The sequence below is a fragment of the Tachypleus tridentatus genome, chromosome 10 (genome assembly GCF_004210375.1).
Source record: "Tachypleus tridentatus isolate NWPU-2018 chromosome 10, ASM421037v1, whole genome shotgun sequence".
Lineage (NCBI taxonomy): Eukaryota > Metazoa > Arthropoda > Merostomata > Xiphosura > Limulidae > Tachypleus > Tachypleus tridentatus.
In genome coordinates, this window is record NC_134834.1 from 135,375,338 (window position 1) to 135,396,964 (window position 21,627).

Below are 21,627 nucleotides of genomic sequence, written 5' to 3' on the forward strand. Positions count from 1 at the left end.
TTTGCAGGGTGGACAGTGCCACCATCATCAATGACACTGACCAACATCAGGGGTAAACCCATGGAAAAAACATGTCTAAAATGGCGCCAGTAAAATGTGGGCTACACCATTGGTGCACCAGTTCCAGACAAAGCAATGAGTTAAAAAACTTATGACCATTGGGTAGCCAAGTTAGGACAACTTCCTCCTGATTCTCATAGAAACAAGGCAGCCAAAGTCCATTGGAAGGTTTTATCTGGAAAAGCTTGTTGTCACACTGTTCACTCTAAGTCGACTGCCAAGTGATGGAGAGCTGAGCCTTGAATACAGGGCCATAGACCATGCATGGAACAGACATGGCAGTGAAAGCACCAGAGCAAACAGACATAGCTGAAATGTTAGCAAGTTCATTCCTGAGAATACCTATGTTGCCTGATATCCAGAAAAACTGGATAGAAATAGATGATAAAGAGAAATGGGCTAGTTGGTTTTGAATATTGAAGAGAACAGAGTGAGAACTAACATGAAGTGATTTCAGGGTTAGTAGAGAGCTAAGTAAGTCAGTATAAATAATACAGTTTGTGTATGGCATCACTTATATATGATGCAGGGCAAGTGAAATGGTATACAATTTGGCAGTGAACACAGAAACTTAGAGGGGATCCTGTGTGCAACCATCGAACCACAACAAACCATGGCAGAGATCAAAGAATCACCTGATTTCAAACCATCTGTGTAAATGGAAATGGAAGAAGGGTTTAAAAGATGTTCAGCAAAAACAAAACAGTACTTCCAATCAGGAGTATTTGCTTTCTTCAGATGACTCAAAAAAGTTTACACTTGGGGATGGTAATAAGCCATGATGGGATGGGCTGATTAGTGGAGAAAGTAATGTCATTCAAGGACAGACCCAATTCAGCCAGCTGCAGTTGGATATGAAGGTCAAAAGGAACAATGGAGGACAGTCTATTCTGAAAAAAGCATGACCCACTGGGGAAGGAAAACACAATCCCTGGTGGGATGCTGTGGCAAGTTCAAAGTTTTGAGTATAGAATAAAGACAGTTGCAAATGGTGGAAGTGTAGAGGAGGTTTGTGAGACTCAGAGAGCAAACTCTGGACTGGACAAGTGCAGAAAGCCCCCATGCCAGACTGAAGCCCCAGATGATGGATGTGGTCCAACATATTAATGCCAAGGTTCTGGCAGAGCCATAGACCAGATACCCATAGTCCAATTTCTATTGAATGAGAGCACAATAGATCTTTAGCATAGAACATCAATACACTCCCAAAGAGGTGGAAGAGAGGACATGGAGGATGTTCAGTGTCCTTGTACACTTGACACATAGCTGCTTTATGTATGGATTGAAAGTTAACCTATAGTCAAATATAAGCCCCAAGAACTTTGCCTCAGGAACCATAACTTCACTGAGACAGTATTAAGAATTGGGGTGAATACCCTGTTGGTGACAAAAGTGGAACAGTTTTATAGAGACAAAAGGTAAAACTGCTTGTTGTGGTCAATATGCCTCATGGTCGACAATTAACACAAGATGTGGAAGCTGTTGATGTAAATTCTGTTTTAAGCTGTAGGAGGGAGTGGTCCAGTAATGGGATTAATCTTAAAAGTGAAAAGTGTGACACTCAAGACACAGCCCTGAAGGACTCAAGTTCCTGTAGAAAAGAACAGGAAAGCATCAAACCCACACAAACTTAGAATTGCTGGTCCATTAAAAAAACTTTGACAAAAAATGGGCAAATGGGCACGTAACCCATGTGAGTGGATGTCTCACAATATGCCATACCTTCACATAGTATCATAAGCTTTCAGAGGTCAAAGAATACTGACACAAGATGTTGTTGCTAGAGGAAAGCTTCTCTGATCTATGTTTCAAGTTGAATCAAGTGGTCAAGGGCGAAACGCTGTTGTTGAAATCTACACTGGGTGAGCAAGAAGAGGTTTTTTGATTTGAGGAATTAAACAAGATGACCATTAACCATCCTCTCTAAAATTTTAGAGACAGTTCGTCAGAGCAATTGGAGAGTAGTTTGAAAGAATCTTGGGATCCTTCCAGGCTTAGAAAAAGGGAGAAAAACAGCACAGTGTCAAGCATCAGGAAAATCATTTTCCTGCCCGATCTGGTTAAAGACAACCAGAAGAATAGCAAAAGAGGCAGGAGAGAGATGGAACAGCATCTCACAGTGAATACCATCAGGTCCAATTGATGTACTGCCAGACTGATGAAGAGCAAGCTTGAGTTCCACCAGTTTAAAGGGGCAATTATAGTCATAGAGACAATCAGTTTGAAAGAAAAGAGGTGAGTGCTTTGCCTGAGTCTCAATGGCTAAGAAGGTGGAAGTTGAAACAGAAGTGCCAGATGCATGGGAAAAACTTTTGCCAAGAGGCAGAAGTATACTGCCCACTGACCTTCTGAATCTTGTCCCATATGACTTTGGAACTGGTGGTAAAAGAGATGCTAGTTGTGTACTTAATCTAAGATTCCTTCTGACTTTGATGTCTTACCTTCCCAGTATATGCACAGGCCCACTGAAAAGCAATGCAGTTTAAAAGTGTGGGATACCTATGAAAGGTATTCTGGGCCTGTTTTTGGACCTCTATGCCATGTGGCAGACAAAATTTCACCACAGACAAGAATACAGTGGAAAACCTGTCAAGATTTTAGAAATACATTGAGCAGGTACCAAGACAGTATAGCCAGTCACTACTCCTAAGATGACTTACAGACAATGGCAGGATTAAATTCCAAGAGAGCAGCAAAAGAGGACCAGTTGGCCTGGTTTAGCTTCTATCAAGACATGTGGATTGGGTCAGCATCACCCAAATGGGGATTATGTCCATTAACATCCTCCAGGGTTAAATGACTATAACTGTTCAATGAGGGCAACAAGGTATGACTGATCATAGGTCTTCTCCAGGAGACAGGTAGAGAGAACAAAAAGTGATGGTAAGACCAATGGAAATACATATGGCTATGACCTCCAAGGGTATATCAAGTGCCTCAGACAGTGTGGGCCCATGCTGATTGATCAGCAGTGTCACCTCTCAGTGGACTTGTCCATCACACAACCTGTCATTTCTGTACAAAGAAAATTGCCAAAAGGTGACTACATTTGCAAGTGTCAAAAACATTTCCTGTAAGAAGAAGCACACAGGATGATAAGAATCAATCAAATCCTGGATGACATGTATATTCAAACAAAAACTTTGACGATTCCACTATTTCAAAGTGACCCTTTTTATTTTGACATTTTTTTCTTTATTGGAAGGAGATCTCTGGGGATGAAGATTACAGGAACTGAGGGCATGAATGTATAATCATTTTGCATCTCGGGGTCACAGAAGAAGATGGACCCAAGGAAATGCCCAAACCTGGAAGTGGATCCAGGGTGCCACTGGAGGAAGTGGCAGGAACAGAAATGAGAATAGATGTGGACTTGTCAACTCTTTTAACCATGAAGAGCAAAAGACTCTTCAGATGCCTTTGCAAATGGCTCTGTTGGAGGCACGGAGAGATCTGTCTGCACTTCTACTGTAGCAATGCAAAGGAGTGCATCAGAATATATTTGAGATGGAGTTGGGGATAATAACTTTCAAGCTTCTGGGTAGGAATTATTCATAATCTTCAAACACTGTTCCTCTTTCTCCTCCACCCACTTATGGCAAGAACAAGAGTAAGAGGGGTGTAAACCACCACTACAGTTAACACAGTGTGATTCCAGTTCACACTCATAGCATTGTGGTCTTTGCCACAACAATGAGCACATGTTAAAGAACCATGACATAATGTTTCTGAGTGACCAAACCAATGATACCAGAAACATCTAAGAAGGTTGGGAATGTACAGCTGTACCTTAAAGTTCAGATAACCTGCTTTGACTGTGATAGGTGGATGTGGTGACATAGATTTCTAAATCAAAAAATTAGTTGGCAGCATAAACCCATTTTTGTAAGTGGATACATGGCACACCACAGAAACATTTTGGCAGGAAAATCCAGCAAGGATCTCTGAGTTGGGAAAATTCTTCAAGTCCTTCTCAACAATAACTCATATTTAGAAATTCAGGGTAGCATGTGGAGTAAATGAGTAAATTCCCAATGCTCTTTGAATTCAAGAGGAGTTTATTGTGTTGTAGTGAGAATGATTCTGTCAAAATGTCTCCAGGGGATATCTCTCCTAAGGATTTCTCAGATAATGGATGCAAAATAAGAAATCTAGGTATAGACACTGACTGTGATTGTTGAACAGTTATCCATTATTCGTGGCCATTTACTAATTATAGTTTTTACTTGGCTTTATTTTTTCTTCATAAATGGGGTGTCATTAAAAAAGTAAAAACATTTCAGTGCCCACTGTCCCCACCCACCATGCACTTCTATGAGGGGACACTGCAATTCCAAAGTAGGACATCGTGGCAATGCCAAGATTTTGTAAGCACTATACCCAAACACCAGCATCAGACACAATGTCCACAATATCTTGTGACAATGTCCAACACTGGTAGTTGGTTGACTCTAGCCTAAGTGGACCAGACAACTGACCCTGAAGGTCCCACCTCAAGGCTACCCATCTACAGGAATTCAAGACCAAAGCAGTTGTTAGGGTTGGATCCCTCAACTGCCAGGATCCTTTTCTCCCCTTCATGGGTTGTCACGTATGGCAAACATATGGGTGGATTTTCAGATCACAGAAAAGGTAAACTGAAAGTACATAACCTTCTTCGAGAGGTTCCCTCACTATGTACAAGAAACTACCTCAAGGGGTTGAGCAGTCTGTTTGCCAGACTCCAATAAATCTAGGTGTTAAACAAAAACAAACAGATTGATGCAGAAAGGTCCCACGAATGAAAAATTGCATCTCAACTCAAGAGATCTCAGCAACAAAGGTGTTAGGTGTGACAGGAAAGGGCAGAGGAAAATAAACATGCCAATGTGGAAAAAGTAAGGAATGGGTTACTACAAAAAATTTACAGCAGAACTATAGAAAGCCTTGGAGAGGAGGTGCATGTAGGAGAGATAATGAAAAGAAGATGGATGAACTAGGTCTGAATAAAATGAATAGATGCATTTAAGTCCATGCACAAACTTGAATTAATTATTTCAAATGTTGAGAGTCAAGGAATGGAGCTGAAGAGTGATGATATGCAAAAGCAAGAGACTCAGAGGTATGAGGGGGAAAGACATGCTTATTCCCAAATACAACTGATTTCCAAAGTGATTAGCATGGATCCTGATATAGGGTGAACCAAATAATTAGGGGAAGAGGTATCATGCAAAAGGGGAAAGGGAGGGATGCAACAAACCTATGTCACCATGTCCCAAGAATGCAAACAAAGGCTGAGGTATGTTTAAAGGTATAGATTAAGACTGCTGCACAGTAATTGAAGGAGGAAGGAAAAATATATCAAAATCCTCATAATCCTGAACAGCCCCAACCAGAAATGAAAGAACCAGTCAAGGTTTAGGAGAAATAATAAAGTTATTATTCATGTTAAAAAATAGTTGCCACATAATCTTAGGTTGAACTTTCTTGAAGAAAGTGCAATGAGTGTTCATGATTCTCTGTTTCAAAAAACTAAGACTTCTCTTATTTATTCAAACAAGGTGTCAGCAGGGATGGGAAGAAATCACATTCTGTTTTTTTACTCATAATAATTTATGAGTGATGGTCCATAACTAAACAAAACTGATGGATATTGAGAAACACATGTATATACCAATTTGTGAGTCACCTCTGGTCTTGTGGAAAAAAATACCCTCTTCACAGTGAGCACTGTAATGCTACCAGTAAACACTGCTGGTTTAAAGCAAAACATACCTGATCAGGCAACATCTGCCACAGAGTGGAATCCCATTAGCAGTAATAAAAATAGGGTCTCTAAAAAGAAAACATAAATAAAATGATGTGATAAGACCTACCCCAGTCAAAGGTAAACCAAACGTGTAAAATCACCATGGGAGGGAGCTAACATCCACTTAAGGAGCATACAGCCAGATCATGCAGATGATGAGAAATGAAGGTATTGAGTGTAATTCTTCCAACTTGAATGATTTCTTCCAAAGAACAGCAAAGGCAAGCAGCCAGAGACATGGTAATATAACAAATGTGGTGAGAACAAACATTATGGAAATGGTAACCTTCTACAGGTGAGTCAGAACATATCAGCCTAACAAGCTGACAAACCCAAGCAGTTAGTAATACATGGGATAAATAATGGGAAACAGATGGATTTCAGGGAAGAATTAGGGACATGAACTCCAAAAGGAGGAAACATGAGCCACATGACACTGTGAAAAGTGAACTGGATGAAGAAATTGGTATGGATTAGAATAGGAGTACATGTGGAGATGGAAGGTAACAATATTTGGCATAAAAGCTTGACAACTTTCACAGGCAGCATAGGTTTCAAAAAATAAGGGCAGGTCTGAATATAAGATGACATAAATGGAATGGTAAAGGATTTGGGTAACATTAATGGCATAAATACCTAAAGTCATATATGAAGATGGAAGGTGGTGATGTTTGCATGAATGATGCCTAACTAAATTTGTTAGAACACAGACCAAGACAGAGGTAGGGGAGATTGTACAAATAAAGGTCAAAGCAGTGAAAAATCACAGAGGTACAACCAAAATGGAACCATTAGGAAGGCTAGACAAAATATTGTTTATATTAGTGACGAACTTCTGGGAAGGAGTCAATTAGCAGGGCAAGCACAGATGTAATGACCCCTCAATCTTGATTGAATTAATCCACTCCCAGAACTTGTGGGTGTGGAATGTGAGACCAAAAGGAAGGAAGTCAGTTTTTCCAATGGGTGGTGAAAGCATCATTATTAAGAGTCTTCAACTGAGAGCTCTCCTACTAAAAAACTTGTAAATCAAGGAATCACTCCATGGAGAGAATCTTGTTGGGTTAAGATTAGTGATCCACAAACAGATTCAGGGCTTCATAAACATGACAAACTAAGACCATAATGTGATGACTGTGGGTTCAGAATAGGAGATCCATGGTCTGAAAATACAGAAAAGTGGATTTGGTCCCTCCTCGCTGGTTGTTTTAGTGACCACTGTGGAGTTGTTTGAGTGTATCATGATCATATTCCCTGATAGAAGAGGAAGTGGGACTAAGCTCAACAAACCATTATAAGTTTCAGAAGGTCTATATGGAGAGCAGACTTCTTAACTAACGAGAGATCTGAAATCTCCTGAGAGTTGAGGAAAGCACTCCAACCCTTTGAAGGTGCATCTATGAACAGATTTAAATCCAGATGATATGGAGAAAGCTGAACCCCCACTATGGTCTGGTCTCTGTTTAGCCACCAAGTCAAGGTGGCTCTGATTAAGAAAGGGAAGGGAACAAAGTGTTTTAAGGGATCTGAGAAGTATCACTGAAGGGAATACATATGTGCCTGACTCATGGGAGTGAGAGGTTCCAAGGAAACACACATTATCAAAATAGAGAGAACCTCTCAAGCTGTGACAAAATGTGAGGCAAGGGCCTTGTGTACTGTTTGTTCCATATGCCAAAGTTGAAGAGGATAAGGTAGGGCCCATCTAAGATTGAAACTGAAGACAACCCTTCTTGTTAAGGAGAAACCCACTTAGAATAACAATATATCTAGGAACTGCTGTTATGGGTACTAACACTTATTAATAAAGCAGAAAACAATGTTTCAACCTTCTTAGGTCATCTTCAGGTTAACAAAACAAAACCTGTTAACTTGAAAATGATCTAGGAAGGTCGAAACATTGTTCTCTGCTTTATTAATAAAAGTGTTAATATCCATAACAGCCATTCTGAGATACATGAAGAAAACCTTTGACAACTGAGCCTAATTAAAACTCACAGTCAATCCCACATCCAAACCCAAAAGGGTAAGTACAGAATCTAAATATGGATCTGAAGAGTTATGGTACACCAAAGCGTGTTGGTCTAACAAGTGAGGAGGATAGGACATACCAACACCCAACTGAAGTTGGTCCAAATATTTTTGAGCACAAACCATAATACAAGGTAAAGGAGAAAATATACATTAAGAAGAAAAAAATTTCATTCAATAAAAGAGGGAAGAAATTATAGGTGGTAGGTGAACCATGCAAAATACCACATACCTGATTAACAAACTGTAAAAAGGGGTGGAAGACAAAATCTCATGAAGAATTGTAGACTGTGACAGAATAAAATAAGAAGGTGCCACAAAATGAGAGCCCAGTATGTCTTCTTGATTGCAACTGAATATATGAATGAAAACTGTTCAACCAAAAATGTTTTTTGTTGTAAAACAGGAAAGAAGATCAATCAGAAGTGGTAGTCATACATGTCTCAGTGATGTAGTGCCAACTGAGAAAGTGAAGATTGAATAAACATAGTAAAGGGAATTAGCTGTGCAATATAGATTGCACAATACTACTGACACATGGTAGTCAAATGCTACGAACATGTTTAATAGCAATGCAAAATTGATGGAGTACATAGATTGGTGCATTGAGTATGAAAAGTTTTTCCAGCAATGCTTGAGTGCAGAAAGAAGATTGAGATATCTTTGTGTGACAGAAGGAGAGACTGTATTGGAATATGTCTGAATCCCTACTTGGCACCTGCTAGAAAGGTGTTTTATTGGAGATAATAGAATTAGTAACCACAAAAATCTATTTTTAAAATCCTTTAAGATTTAGCCAGAGAAAGGGCAGATACACAGCTTTGGTACTGGCTCTATCCATGGCTACAAGTAATACTCCATTGGTCTTATGGAACATTCCATCTCACAATGGACACTGACTGAATCAAGACAGATGGTATGAGTGCTTTCTCTAAATCTGGTTCAGTGCAGATTTTGGATAAGTTTAAATTTGGGAGACAACACCAGCCGTCTAGTAAAATCCAAAAATAGAATGAATCGAAGCTGTGGAAGGAATAGGTAAACAAATACTCTTACCAGTTATTGGCACAGGGTCATTTAAAGAATGGAAATGGTCGAAGTCAGTATGCTACTGCAGATGAGTCAGCTACTTGGTAAAAACAGTATGAAACAAATGAAAGTGGAGTAGCCCACATACCAACACAAGAATCACCTCAAGCAGCAGATGGGAAGCTGCCAGAGACTGTCAGTAGAAAATTTGGTGATAGAAGATATTAAATGGTTGATAACTAACTACACCTGAGGAAAGGTAAAAGTTCATGATGAGTTACAGGATCAGTCTGATATGTGTGGAAAGAAAAAGGGCGTTAGTAGATGAGAGCTCCCAAGAAAAGATGGTGTCTAGAACCTCAAAGAAGAAAGTATAAGAGAGAGAAAAGTAAACAGTTTGAGCTGGACATAGGAATTTGTCTGGGCCAGAATGTTTATAAACAAGGGAAAGTAGGGAGAAGAGGAATAGGGAACTGCCTATTCTGCAGTTCTAATCTCTGCAATTCTCAATCAGACAATGAAGTGGGAATAAATGACATGCTATTACAAGGAACACAGAAGAGTGATGAAGACAGGGAAGGAATGAAAAATGTAGAATCCAGAAAGGTAGAGTGTAGTCCCTGCAACAATAGAAACAGATATGTCCCAGTCAAATAGCCAAGGAAAGAAAAAGTTGAGATGATGTAAAGTAGATTAGTCAGGAGGAAAAATGATGAGAGACCAACAGTTAAAAGCCCATTATGTCCATTGATAAACAGAATAGGCTGAAGAATGACAGGGGTGGAAGAGAAAGAAAGCTATGCATATGGAAAATTGAGACTGATGGGCAACACATTGAACAATACCACACACATAGAGAAATAAAAAAAAGGCAGAATAAGTGTTAGAGAAGGGAACGGGAATGTGGATAGAGGAATACGAAGTTTTGGTTGAGAGAAAGCATAGAACAGGAAACCAAGGTTAGGAAGATCAGTAGTAGGTGACCAACAATATTCAGTATTGAGTGTCCCAGGACAGAGTAAGAACAGTGGTGTGAAGTCACACAGAAGGAGATGAGCCCAGTCGTGACTGATGGATGCAAAACAGAAGACCAAGTAAGGATGGATTGATATAGAGTGGGAAGGCAAATGAAGGAATACCAAGATGAAAAAGCACCCAACAAATATCTGAGGGTGTAAAACATGAGTGTAAAACAGCCCTGTCATGAGAGATGGGTTGAAACGACGTCTAGAGAAACCATGGCATGGAAGACAATCAACCTCACTCAAGTGAAATGGATCTAACATCTGGAATGAGATGATACATGATAAATCTTGATAGTTGATGTGAAACACTACCATGGAAATGGCTGAACAGGGCTTAACTATAAAATATACTAGAAAGGGGGAAAATGAGACCATGCCCATTGGACTGTAAGTATTACCAGGATGCTGATGTGGAGAAAGTTATCTTCAAAGGTACCAGTGGTGGAGTGCAAGTAGTCTGGCCACCAGGTAAGATCTTCCAGGAAATGGGTAGAAAGGAAGATCACTGAGAACAGGGTATTCCTGGATGGATTCCATTAGTCACTTAGGGCTCACTAAAGCTACCCATATGAGCATGGGTAAGTGGAAAGGCCATAGTCAAAAAAGAGAAAACAATGCACAGAGAGAAAAGGACAGGAGCAGACTTACATGACAAGACTTATAAGAGCTAGTAATTAGGGAGATAAACTTGGGTATAGTTGAAGAGAGAACTAGAAAATGACTAGAGGAGAATGAAACATTGGGACAGGATAGGAAGGAGTTGGAAATGTTGATGTCTTCCCAAGTGAGTGGCTCTGTAAAGCAAAATGAAGTATAATCCACCACAGGTTCTATTTGAGAAAGGGATAAGAGAAGTATTTCAACCATGCAGAAATGGAACCACATTCATGGGCCATGCAAATTACAAATAAAAGCCTATATAATGTGATGAAAAACACACAAGACTAAAACCATTTTGAATGAAAGGACACAAAACAGATAGACATGGTCTCAGCTGACAAAACTAACGTGAGTTCAAGAGGTAGGTGCTATAGGAACATTGAGAAGTGTATCTGATCCAACTGTTTTAGCTCTCCATAGGAAAAAAAAAAAAGAAGGATGGAAAAGTGATTCTTCTTCTGAAAATTATGCATGACCAAAGACAAAAATGTCTTTGTCAACAAGTCAATAAGTGGGCAATAGTTCCATTTTTTTTTTTTGGGGGGGGGATAATAGAAGAAGACTGGAAGTGAGGTGTAATGTAGAGTTAGAATATGGCTCAAGATTAGAACAACCCATTTGCTTAGAGTGAAATGAGCCTATTGATAATCACAAAAAATATTCAGGAAATCAAAGCTGATGCTTCTGGTTACTACTGTTTTTGAAATTATTGAAGTAGTGTCATGTTGTGTGTTGTTAAGCACAAGGATATACAGTGAAGAATAAGCTGAGAGACACTTCATGATTCGAGGGGCTAAGGTTCAATGTCAACTGCCACTAAACTTCCTTTCTCTGTTACTGTTATACTGCAAAGCTATCTGCCACTGTCACTAATTCTAAACTGATGATTAGAGACAGCATCTATTGGCAGCTTTCTAGCTACTTAAGTATTGAAGTATAAATTTACTGTTTTATTACATTGTGTTAAGTATAAATTGTAACTGTATTCTTTCATATTAACAGGCATAGATCTAGATGAGAAGGTTTGCTCCCCATCATTTTTTAAAAAAAACTTAATGTATTCTTTACTGCTTTGTTGGTAGTTGCATATAAAGGTGAGAAAATTCTTATTCATTTTTCTTCAGAAATTAATAACTGTATCACAGTAGAACCTCAATTAACAGGCAACATGCCATTATGGGCAGACCATTGCAGTCTTTCTTTTTCTACTATTTGTAACGAAAATAAATATTGCAATAACAGGCACCTCAATATTCCAGATCAAGAGCAGTGTTTTTTAGTCTCATTCTCTATACAGAGAGAGAGGGAGAGAGAGAGATAGAGAAAGAGAAAAAAAAATCACAGATTCAAAGTACAATCTTATTAATCTGGGAAATTCTCATTGTAAACACTGTGAGATGCATAAGCTGATAAATTACACATTATGTTTTAGAACAGAGGTCAAATTGGCTGATTGTACCTGATGAAAATATTTTACCCATTTGCTGCTTTTGAAGCATGTTTTCATTTTTTTTTTTTAAATAAAAGCCTTGGTAAAAACCTTGTTATGGTGCTACCTCTCGTGGTTTGATCATTTACTAATTGAACACAGCTTTGAAAACAATTACAGGTTAACATTTTTCTACATGGAGTTGTATTTCTGACAAATACCATCTCTCTCTCTCACAATAGCTTTTCTTGATGATTACTGCTCTCTATATGCAAACATTTTTGCTCACCAATAACTTTGTGCTCCCACCTACATCAACATGTTACAGCTACATTGTAGCATGTGACAACCCTCCACAAACAGAAGTGGGACACACTCCTAGCAAAGCTGACTTCCTCTGTACTGAAGAACCCAATCTTCACTTCAAGATTAGGCAAAAAGCTAACACCAGAAGTGGGGAGGATGGGTGGGAAATATAAATTTTCAGTACAGAAAAATGTTTACTTCTGATAATTTACTTCCAATTACATAATAGCTAGAATGCTACATTGAAAAGATGTAGAGACTGGTACAAAAGTAACTCAGAAAAGCACCTCTGTAAAAAATGCCCAAATAGAGTCCCTAAAATGTGACATTTCTTTTTATTGAAATACACCTGTGGAAGACTGAACCACATCTGTAGGAGGCCTAGTATTCATCTGTGGTGAAGATATATTTTGCTAAACAGTCAGAAAAAGAATCACATCCAAAAGAAACTTGTGTGTGCCTAATGGTGTAGAGCAGCTAGCGCATGGCAGATCATAACCAGCAAGTCAATTCCAGTACAAAACCATGCAATACCAAAACAGATCCTTTGGGTCATAGTAGAAGGAATGTCCCTACCATCTTCATTTCAGACTCAGGAATTAGAAGAGAAAGAGTTCTTGTTGTTGTTTTTGGACTTTCGCACAAAGCTATTCGAGGGCTATCTGTGCTAGTCGTCCCTAATTTAGCGGTGTAAGACTAGAGGGAAGGCAGCTAGTCATCACCACCCACTGCCAACTCTTGGGCTACTCTTTTACCAGCAAATAGTGGGATTGACCGTCACATTATAATGCCCCCACGGCTGGGAGGGCGAGCATGTTTGGCACGACTCGGGCGCGAACCCGCGACCCTCAGATTACGAAGCTCACGCCTTAACGCGCTAGGCCATGCCAGGCCCAAGAGAAAGAGGATTTTCATTCAGAAAACCAGGTTAGTATATGCATGCAAATGCATATCACAACAACACCAATAATCCCAACATATGGGGCAACAACAGAAAGATGGAATGAATGTGAAGGTCCAGTCAAAAATGTGCAGCATTGGGAATGTATCATCCAGTTGGGAGTAGGAGGAGAATTCCAACACAACTATATGGGTGAAGACTTATGTTGGCCAGTACAGCTGGAAACTGAAATACAGACAGTGTTAGATGGGAGGGTTTCTAACTGGAGTTTTAAACTGCATGTGGCAGAATCATCCAATAAATCATTAAACAGTATTTGGAAGTGTAAAATAGGTCTAGGGTAGGAGAAGGCTACACACCATCTGTGGTTGGAATTCCATTTTTAAAAACAGGCTAAGTCTGAAATAAGCAACTAGGAATGGAGGGATGGGCAGCAATTCCCTCTTTGCTTTACCAGTGAGTTAGCATGGTCTAGGATGAGCATAGTTATAACACAATATATTGTGAAAATGAACCTACCAGTAGATTTGTGGAATGGTGGACAATACAGACCTTAAAAGCCATACATTGCAGATTTTGGTGGCGAGTTCAGCTCCCATCCAAAACAAAACTACATATGAACTGTCATCCAGGAGATGGTAGTTCATCAGCTGTATAGTACACCTTGACAGACATTACCCTATCACCAAGTGGGATCCCATATGAAGCATAGATCCAAGATTTGTAGTATGACAATGGGCAACAAGTATCAAGACAAAGGGAAGACAGCTAAATGTAAATAATGCGTGAGGAAAGAATGCAGTGCAGTTCATGAGCTCACCCGGACAGGAAGAACTCCACCAACAAACAAAGGAAGGGAGCAGCCAGGGATACAGCAAGATAATAGCTAGAATTGGAGGAGATGACAAAATCCCAATTGGAAAAATAAGCCAACCAAATGAGTTAGCAAATCCAATGAATAAGGATCACAGGGGAAGGATCATAGGTGGAAGAAGGATTCCAATGGAACCTTTTAGGTAGGAAATTGAACTGAGAAGAGAAGAACTGTGTTCAACTTAACATTAGAAAACACAAAACAGACAGATGAGATAAACTGGATTATAAAAGCAATACAAATGAGAAATGAAAAGGAGGAATACTGGCATGTAGGAAACAAGTCTCTCACAAAACCACCAGCCTTTAGAAGGAAAACACAACTGTGAAAATTATACATTTATTAGAGTGAACATTACTAACCTATGATGATCACTAACAAAAAAAAGGAAGATGGAGGATAAGGATACCCCATAGCAAGTAATGATTGACACAAAAATTTCAATGCCAAACAGCCAAGTAAGATATGGAATGGTGAGGAATGCAAGGACTTGAAGGCAAGCAACCACTGTCAGATACCAATAGCAGGATATGCCACTAAAAAAGAAGGGTGCACTGAAAGGGAAAAAAAAGGAATGTTATACATGTGTAGAGTCTGGATCATTCTACAAGAGACCAGAAAAAGATCAACTGTAAAGTCAGAGTACAGGTGTGGCAGAATGAAACACAAGTGATACCAGATGAGAAGGGACCTAGACAGAAGAAAAGTCAATGGAGGAGATGGCTGAAGCAGAGGAAAAACAGGGAACAAAATTGGAGAAAGTAATAATGGAACAACAAGAAGGATATGACAAAGTGGTTTGGATGACCCGTTAAAGGGAAAAGATAGGAGAGTAGGTATACCTGTACTCATTGGTCCAATACAGACTGAAGACATTCATCACCAAAACAAATGGATGAGGAATGTGAGATTAAATTAGAGAGAGAGTGCCCTGATGAGGGTGGCAAGCATAATGGGTAGAGGAGGGTAACCACTGGAAGACATGGGAATCAATCCTTGGAGAAAATCTTGTTGGAATAAGATAACTAAATCTGCAACAAGAATGACAGAACACAGGACATGACAAGCCAACAAATAAATATGCAATGAGTAGACTGAGAAGACGAGATCTAAAATTTAAAAACAAAATGAAAAAGAGTTGGTCTCTCCAAGTCAAAACTGGAAGAGACAACAGTCACAAACAATCAAAATTAACCATGACCAACCTGCTCTCTATTAATGGGTGAAAATGATTCAATGCCCAATGAACAGTATGAAGTACTAGAACAGTGATATGTAACTAAGACCCAACTGATAACCAGTGGCTTTGGGAGAGTTCACATAAACACCCCAACCCATGAGATGAAACTGGTAAAAAGTACAACATGGGACAGGGAGGTTGTTAAGGTTTAATATAAATGGGCTGGGATTATTTTGTAGTAGGTGTCTATGATTTGTTGACAATAAATTCAAATAATAAACAGACAATACACAATCCATTTGTTTTAAAGTAATACATATTCAAACCAAATCAAATGTATGTACAAAAATTCTTTACATGATATCACAGTTGTATATAAAACACTTAACAGTTTTATCTTCTTGGTAAAAGGCTACACAGACTGATTCAATTATTTTAGAACCAAACAGACAAGATGGACTATTTTTCTGTAATCTGTTACTTACTGCATAATCTGTAACAGTTTCACTTACATTACCCAGTAGGTTAATATAGTTGTATCCAGTACATTATAAAATTGTCTTCTTTTCATCAATGTCCACAAAGAAGGTTTCAATTACATTAGAATACCCTCTGACAAGACAAATTATTCTCTTTAACTCTGTTAAACTGTGAAACTCAATTTAAAATATTGCCTGTCACAGCTAAACTAGCAAAATCAGACCTAACAGTAAAGTGAGAATGAAAAGTACTGATGCTCCTGAGGACAAGAATAAAGGTGATGCCAAAATGCAAGGTCAACTAGTTATGTAATAGGAAACATCTCAAGATATCCATCAGGGATATCCAAATGCCCAGAACAGAAACTTACCAACTTGTGAAAAAACAACACAAAACACTCCACAGTAGAAAAAAGAAAGGCAATGCAAGAATTCAAGTTGGTGATTAATTACAGAACATCAAATCCACTGTAATAAAGGGTCAAGAAGTTTTTAAGTTTATAAAGTAACTTTGAAAGGTATTGAAATTAGAAAAGCTTTTGATTAAGCAGCTTTTAACCTTTCTTCTTTTCCTGCTGTTATCTATTTTGTTTAAAATTTTTGTGGATTTCCAATGAATCTGATAGCCAAAATATCTCACATGAAGAGTAATGGCATTGTTTTGGTTTCCGTATTTTGTCTTTTTATGTTCAGAAATTCTTATGTCAACTTTCTTCGAGTTGCACATACATAACTTTGCACATAGAATTGGCATGGTATAATATAAATGATTAGTTTTTTACTTTCAGATGTTTTTCTGTTTGTAGTTAGTTTTTTTAAACGGTGTTTGGATATTTATATATGATTCTAAATTATTCTTTCTTAATATTTTGTCAAAGGGGTCAATGTTGTAGCCAATGTAAAGTGGTTTAACATTATCACTGGTAAATTTTTCTTTATCTTCATGGAAAAAAGCTCTACTTACTTTCATATGGCAATTTGTAATGAAACACTGTGGAAAACGTAGTTCTTTGAAAACAGAAAATATATTTTTAATTTCATGTTCAAGCACTGTTGCGTTGTTGAAAAACCACAGAATTTCTTAAAGAAAAATTATCTGAGTATATCTTTGCCTGTTCTCATTGACACTTTTATCTCACTTATTGAAATATGTACAAACAACGATGTACTTAACTTTCTTGATTAGTATTTTAACCACAAATATGAAATGGCTGTGGACAACCCACTGTCTTTAATAATGTGCAACCTTTCTATGGAATATTCTGATACTGAATTAGTTTCTTTCGTAAAACTAAACTTTCAAAAATTCTATGGTTCTAATATGCCAATATATTTTCTATGCATCCAAACAAAAGGAGTGATTTTAAAAGTGTTTTCAAGAATTTTAATTAACTACTCCAAACTATCAAATTTAAAACTGAATGGGAAAAGGAGGGCCAACTTCCTTTCTTGAATATTTTGATAATGAGAAAAAACAGAACCAGTCCTGTCAGTACATTGTAAAACAAAAAAAATCTGTAAATTATGTTCATGTCTTTTCTTGTCACCATAATCAGGTCAAAACATCTATCATTTCTTCATTTTTTCTTAGAGCATATAGAATATGCCACCAGATAATGCTTGAATATAAATCATGTGAAAAAGGTTATCTAGGTGACACTATAAGAAACATTGACATGAGAATTTCTGAAAGTAAAAGACATAAAATATGGAAACCAAAACAATGTCATTTTTCTTCATATTACAGATTATGGCCATCAAATTGAATGGAAATTAACAAGAATTTTAAACAAAATGAGTAATAATATATAAAAAAAAGTTAAAAGTTGCTTAACCAAAAGCTTGCCTAATTTCAATACCTCCAAAATTCACTTTAAACTTAACAACTTGCTGACCTACTGTGTTCTTAAGAGAATTTCAAAATCAGGATCACTTGCACATTTGTTATTTCTTCCTGCCAGAAGACAATGTGAGACTGAAGAGGATGGAAAAATGTTTCAGAACTAATTTTTTTTTATATTGGACTTTTGACAGTTTATTCAATTTACTTTTTTTTTTTTTTTTCACTTAGGGAAAAAGACTCCTAAACACTGACAGTAGCAAAATATGACATCACACAAAGGACAAGGAAGAATTGAAGGAAGGGTGCACTAAAGTAAACAATGTGCACCACCAAAAACAGCTCACCAACATAGGAGTCAAGGATATAGGTAGAAAGAGGATAAGGAGATAAGGAGGATAAGAGTTTTTCATAAAAAACCCACAGAGAACCAGTGAAAAGAGATGGTGAGAAGAGATATGTAGAGAAAGGGAAATAAGGAAGAGTAGAATTGTATTTTCTTATAGCAAAGCCACATGGGGCTATCTGCTGAGCCCACCAAGGGGAATCAAACCCCTGATTTTAGCATTGTAAATCCATAGAAATACTGCTGTACTAGCTGGGGACAGGAAGAGTAGAAGTTGTAGACAAAAACAAAAAATTGGGTATGGGAAAAATACATAAAAAAAATTTTCAGGGTTTGATCTCCATGCCTGAATAAAATAATCAAAGGTTTGAAGATTCCAGAAAAAGAAAATGAAGTAAGAATGAGCAAAATTACAACATATCTGCACTTAAATGTGCCAAATAAAAAGGTGAAGATTGGGTTCTGCAGTACAGATAAGCTGCACTAAGAGGGTGTATTGCACTTCTACTGGTGGAAGGTTTTTGCATACTCATTTGCACATATAAGTAAACCTAGGTGGGAGAATAAGACTAGTGAACAAAGACTTGTCCATATAGAAAGCAGCAGTTGTTAAGAAAAGCTATTATGTGAGATGAAGTAAGTTACTGTATATAAAAAAGTTTAATACCTTGACTACTGATTCACCATATAGAATATGGTCTGCCTTTGACAGTTGAATGCAACTGTGATGTATATAGTCAGTGGGTTACATATTACTGGGTAGAGCAAGAATTAAACTATCCTGTAAAAGTAAACAAAGTTTAACTGTTTCTTTCATAGTTTGAGTAAACCTTCATTTCTAAATTGTGTAAGTAGTTGTGTATCAAATTAGACTTGGTTGAAGACTTGTGAAATGTGTTTCAATGAAAAGACATTGGATAACTTGAGATAAGATAATAGTATACAATTTAGAGAAGGAATGCATGGATAAGAAAGAAAACTATTACAAGTTAAAGACAACTATAAATGTCCAACACTTTAATAAGATCTGTCATCATCAGGTACAAGTAGCTTATCTCAGCACAAAATAACAGCATGAAACAAGTTACATGGTTAGGGGTTGCTTAAGGCTTAATAGAGAGATCTTGTTGATGTTTAGTTTTAACTGATATATAATAATTTTACTGGGCTACAATGGTTTTAAAATATAAAGTTTTTATTAGGTTCATCAAATATAATGGTCAATAAATCATATAAGTTAAATTTACTGTTCAGTAAGTACTGTAGAAAATTGTAAAATAGGTGTTGATTCAAATCTTTATTGAAATTTATTTGTGTTTACCTATCAAAACAACATAAATAAATGAACTGTCTACTTAATTTTCTGTGATTCCAATAAATTTTAAATAAAAACATTATTATTATTACCTTTACTGTGACAGTAGAACATGCTTTCATTATTTATCAATCCATTTTATTTACAGAAGATTAGTAGGAAATTACTGTAGATTTTAAATCAAACATAACAGGTGATGTGGGGTGGTATTTAGTCAACATGAGTGATTCATTTGCCAAGTAGAAAATATCCAGATTATCTTAAAAGTATTTATGGCAAAATATTGTTATAGATGTTTTTTAAATGCACAGTTGTATAGCAATCTTCTGAAGAGGTCAATAATATCAAACCAAGGGTAGTTTGAAAAATACCTAAAAAAATGAGAAGAATGAAACTAGCATATATTTATTTTTTTTTAATTTTGGATAAGGTACCACACAAAGACTTATTAAAAAAATTACATCATCCTGAGTTGGGGAAAAATAACTAGTCAATTGGATTGCAGGGTGGTAAAAAGCAACATGTAATATTGATGGAATTTAGTTAAACTAGACTTTTATTATTTAAGGAATACCTCAGAAGTTAGTGCTTCACTCTCTGCTTTTGCTTATTTACATTAATGATGTTGATAAGGGAGTTACAGGAAATTAGTAAAGTTTGCAGATGACATTAAAGCCTCGGGTATTTTTAGATGTATTTTGTATTATTTTCAGGTATTAAATAATGATTTCAATCAACTGGTAAATTAGTGAGTTAGTTGGAACATGACCTTTATTTATGGTGAGAGGTAATGCATTTGGGTTATAACTTGTATCACATATTTAATAACACTGGTGGAAACTTCAGTTGCGTAAGTAAAGAAAAGAATCTTGGCATGGTGGTGGATAAGCCACTCACATCATCAAATGTAGACATATTACTAGCAAGGCCTCACTTGAAATACACTGCACAGTTGTGATCTAATTATCTAAGAAAAAGATACTGATATATTATAATGAGTTCTGAGGAAGACAAATAGGACAGATCTCTCAACTTGTTTTGTACCAAAAAGTTTTGGGTGAAGGGTGCTTACCCTGAAGGTTAAATGATTCTCCAGGGAATTGATCAGATAAAGACCAGTCATTCCTTTGTTCTATATTTCAAAGACAAAGACAAGAAGGGATACAAGTTTAAGGGTTGATAAAGACAGGCAAGAATCCAGTTAAGACTTTTATTTTCTAACAAGTTGACTAATTTACAGAATTAGCTGCCACTGTTAACAGCAGAGACTAACGCTTTAAAGGAGTTTCAGACAGGAATCAATTATGTCCTAAAAAGTAAAGGTTATCTTCAATATTTATTCTTCCCATGGATATATATGCAAAGACATCCTTTTAGGACAAAACTATCCCTTTTTTCTTCATAATTTATTTCTTTTTACTACTGTGCACTCTTATAAACTCAGCATTCTCATTGTAGCCTTCTCCAAAGAAATGTTTACCCAATTCTATTTATTTCCTGTTTTACTTCTCAATTTCTGCTGCTGAACTGGCATTATCTCCTTAAATGCAATCTTTTTTCAGTGTTATCCTGAAGGAAATTAAGTAACGTACAAAAGTCACATTATGGAAACATTAGTATCTTGGATAGTGATAATACACCTACTTACTTATCAATAAAAATTTGCTTTCATATAAGATTTACTTGAACTTTTCAAAAATATAACTTAAATTACCTGAACTATCAGGTAATATTAAGGTGGTTATAACTTAAATTACCTGAATCAATTTGTCACCTTTCATAACATCCAAATGCAGACCCACAGGTGGTTTTCCAGCCCTTAAAAAATAACATAAAAAAATTCCAGTCTGTTTAACAGTATTATACATGTAAAGAGACTTGACTTAAGTAAACACACCCCCCTAAAATGGAAGATCAGCCAGGAAAACACAATTCTGCTATGAACTAGTCTTTTATTGGACATCAATCTCATTGAGGACATTAAAGCTATCCGTAAACTAATCTCTGTAAAAGTAACTTAGTAAATCTACATACAGATTGTGACAGAAAAGAACTGAAATCTCACAGACCAGGATTGTGGCTCTCATCCACACAATATACAGGCAACTTGCTATTCTGTATAAGACAAAAAGCTGCACCACAAAGCATTAACTCATATCTTGCCAGTAATGTTAATGATTCCAGGTAAAATTCATAGCTCTTAAAACTTGGATTGGATGTATACTTACTTATGTCAAGTCTTTGTGTGCATGTGTGTGTGTATATATATATATATTTTTTTTAGTGAAATTAAATAATTACATTTAAATTAAATAAGTAAACAAAATCATGGGGAAAGACTGCATTAAAAACACCAAATCCCAA

General features: G+C 36.9%; 1 protein-coding gene across 4 annotated transcripts in view; it reads right to left on the bottom strand.

Annotated features, from left to right (window-relative positions):
* The window catches only part of NiPp1 (nuclear inhibitor of protein phosphatase 1), a 55,228-nt gene that overhangs the window by 27,209 nt on the left and 6,392 nt on the right, over positions 1-21,627 (bottom strand). For 2 of the 4 annotated variants that reach the window (XM_076463882.1, XM_076463884.1), the window contains exons 2-3: positions 21,021-21,081; positions 20,336-20,395 (exon numbers count right to left, since the gene is read on the bottom strand). In XM_076463882.1, the coding sequence (XP_076319997.1) occupies positions 20,336-20,395; positions 21,021-21,081 (121 nt within the window). The remainder of the gene's footprint in view (positions 1-20,335; positions 20,396-21,020; positions 21,082-21,627) is intronic. The other 2 variants (XM_076463883.1, XM_076463885.1) reach the window with 1 other exon arrangement.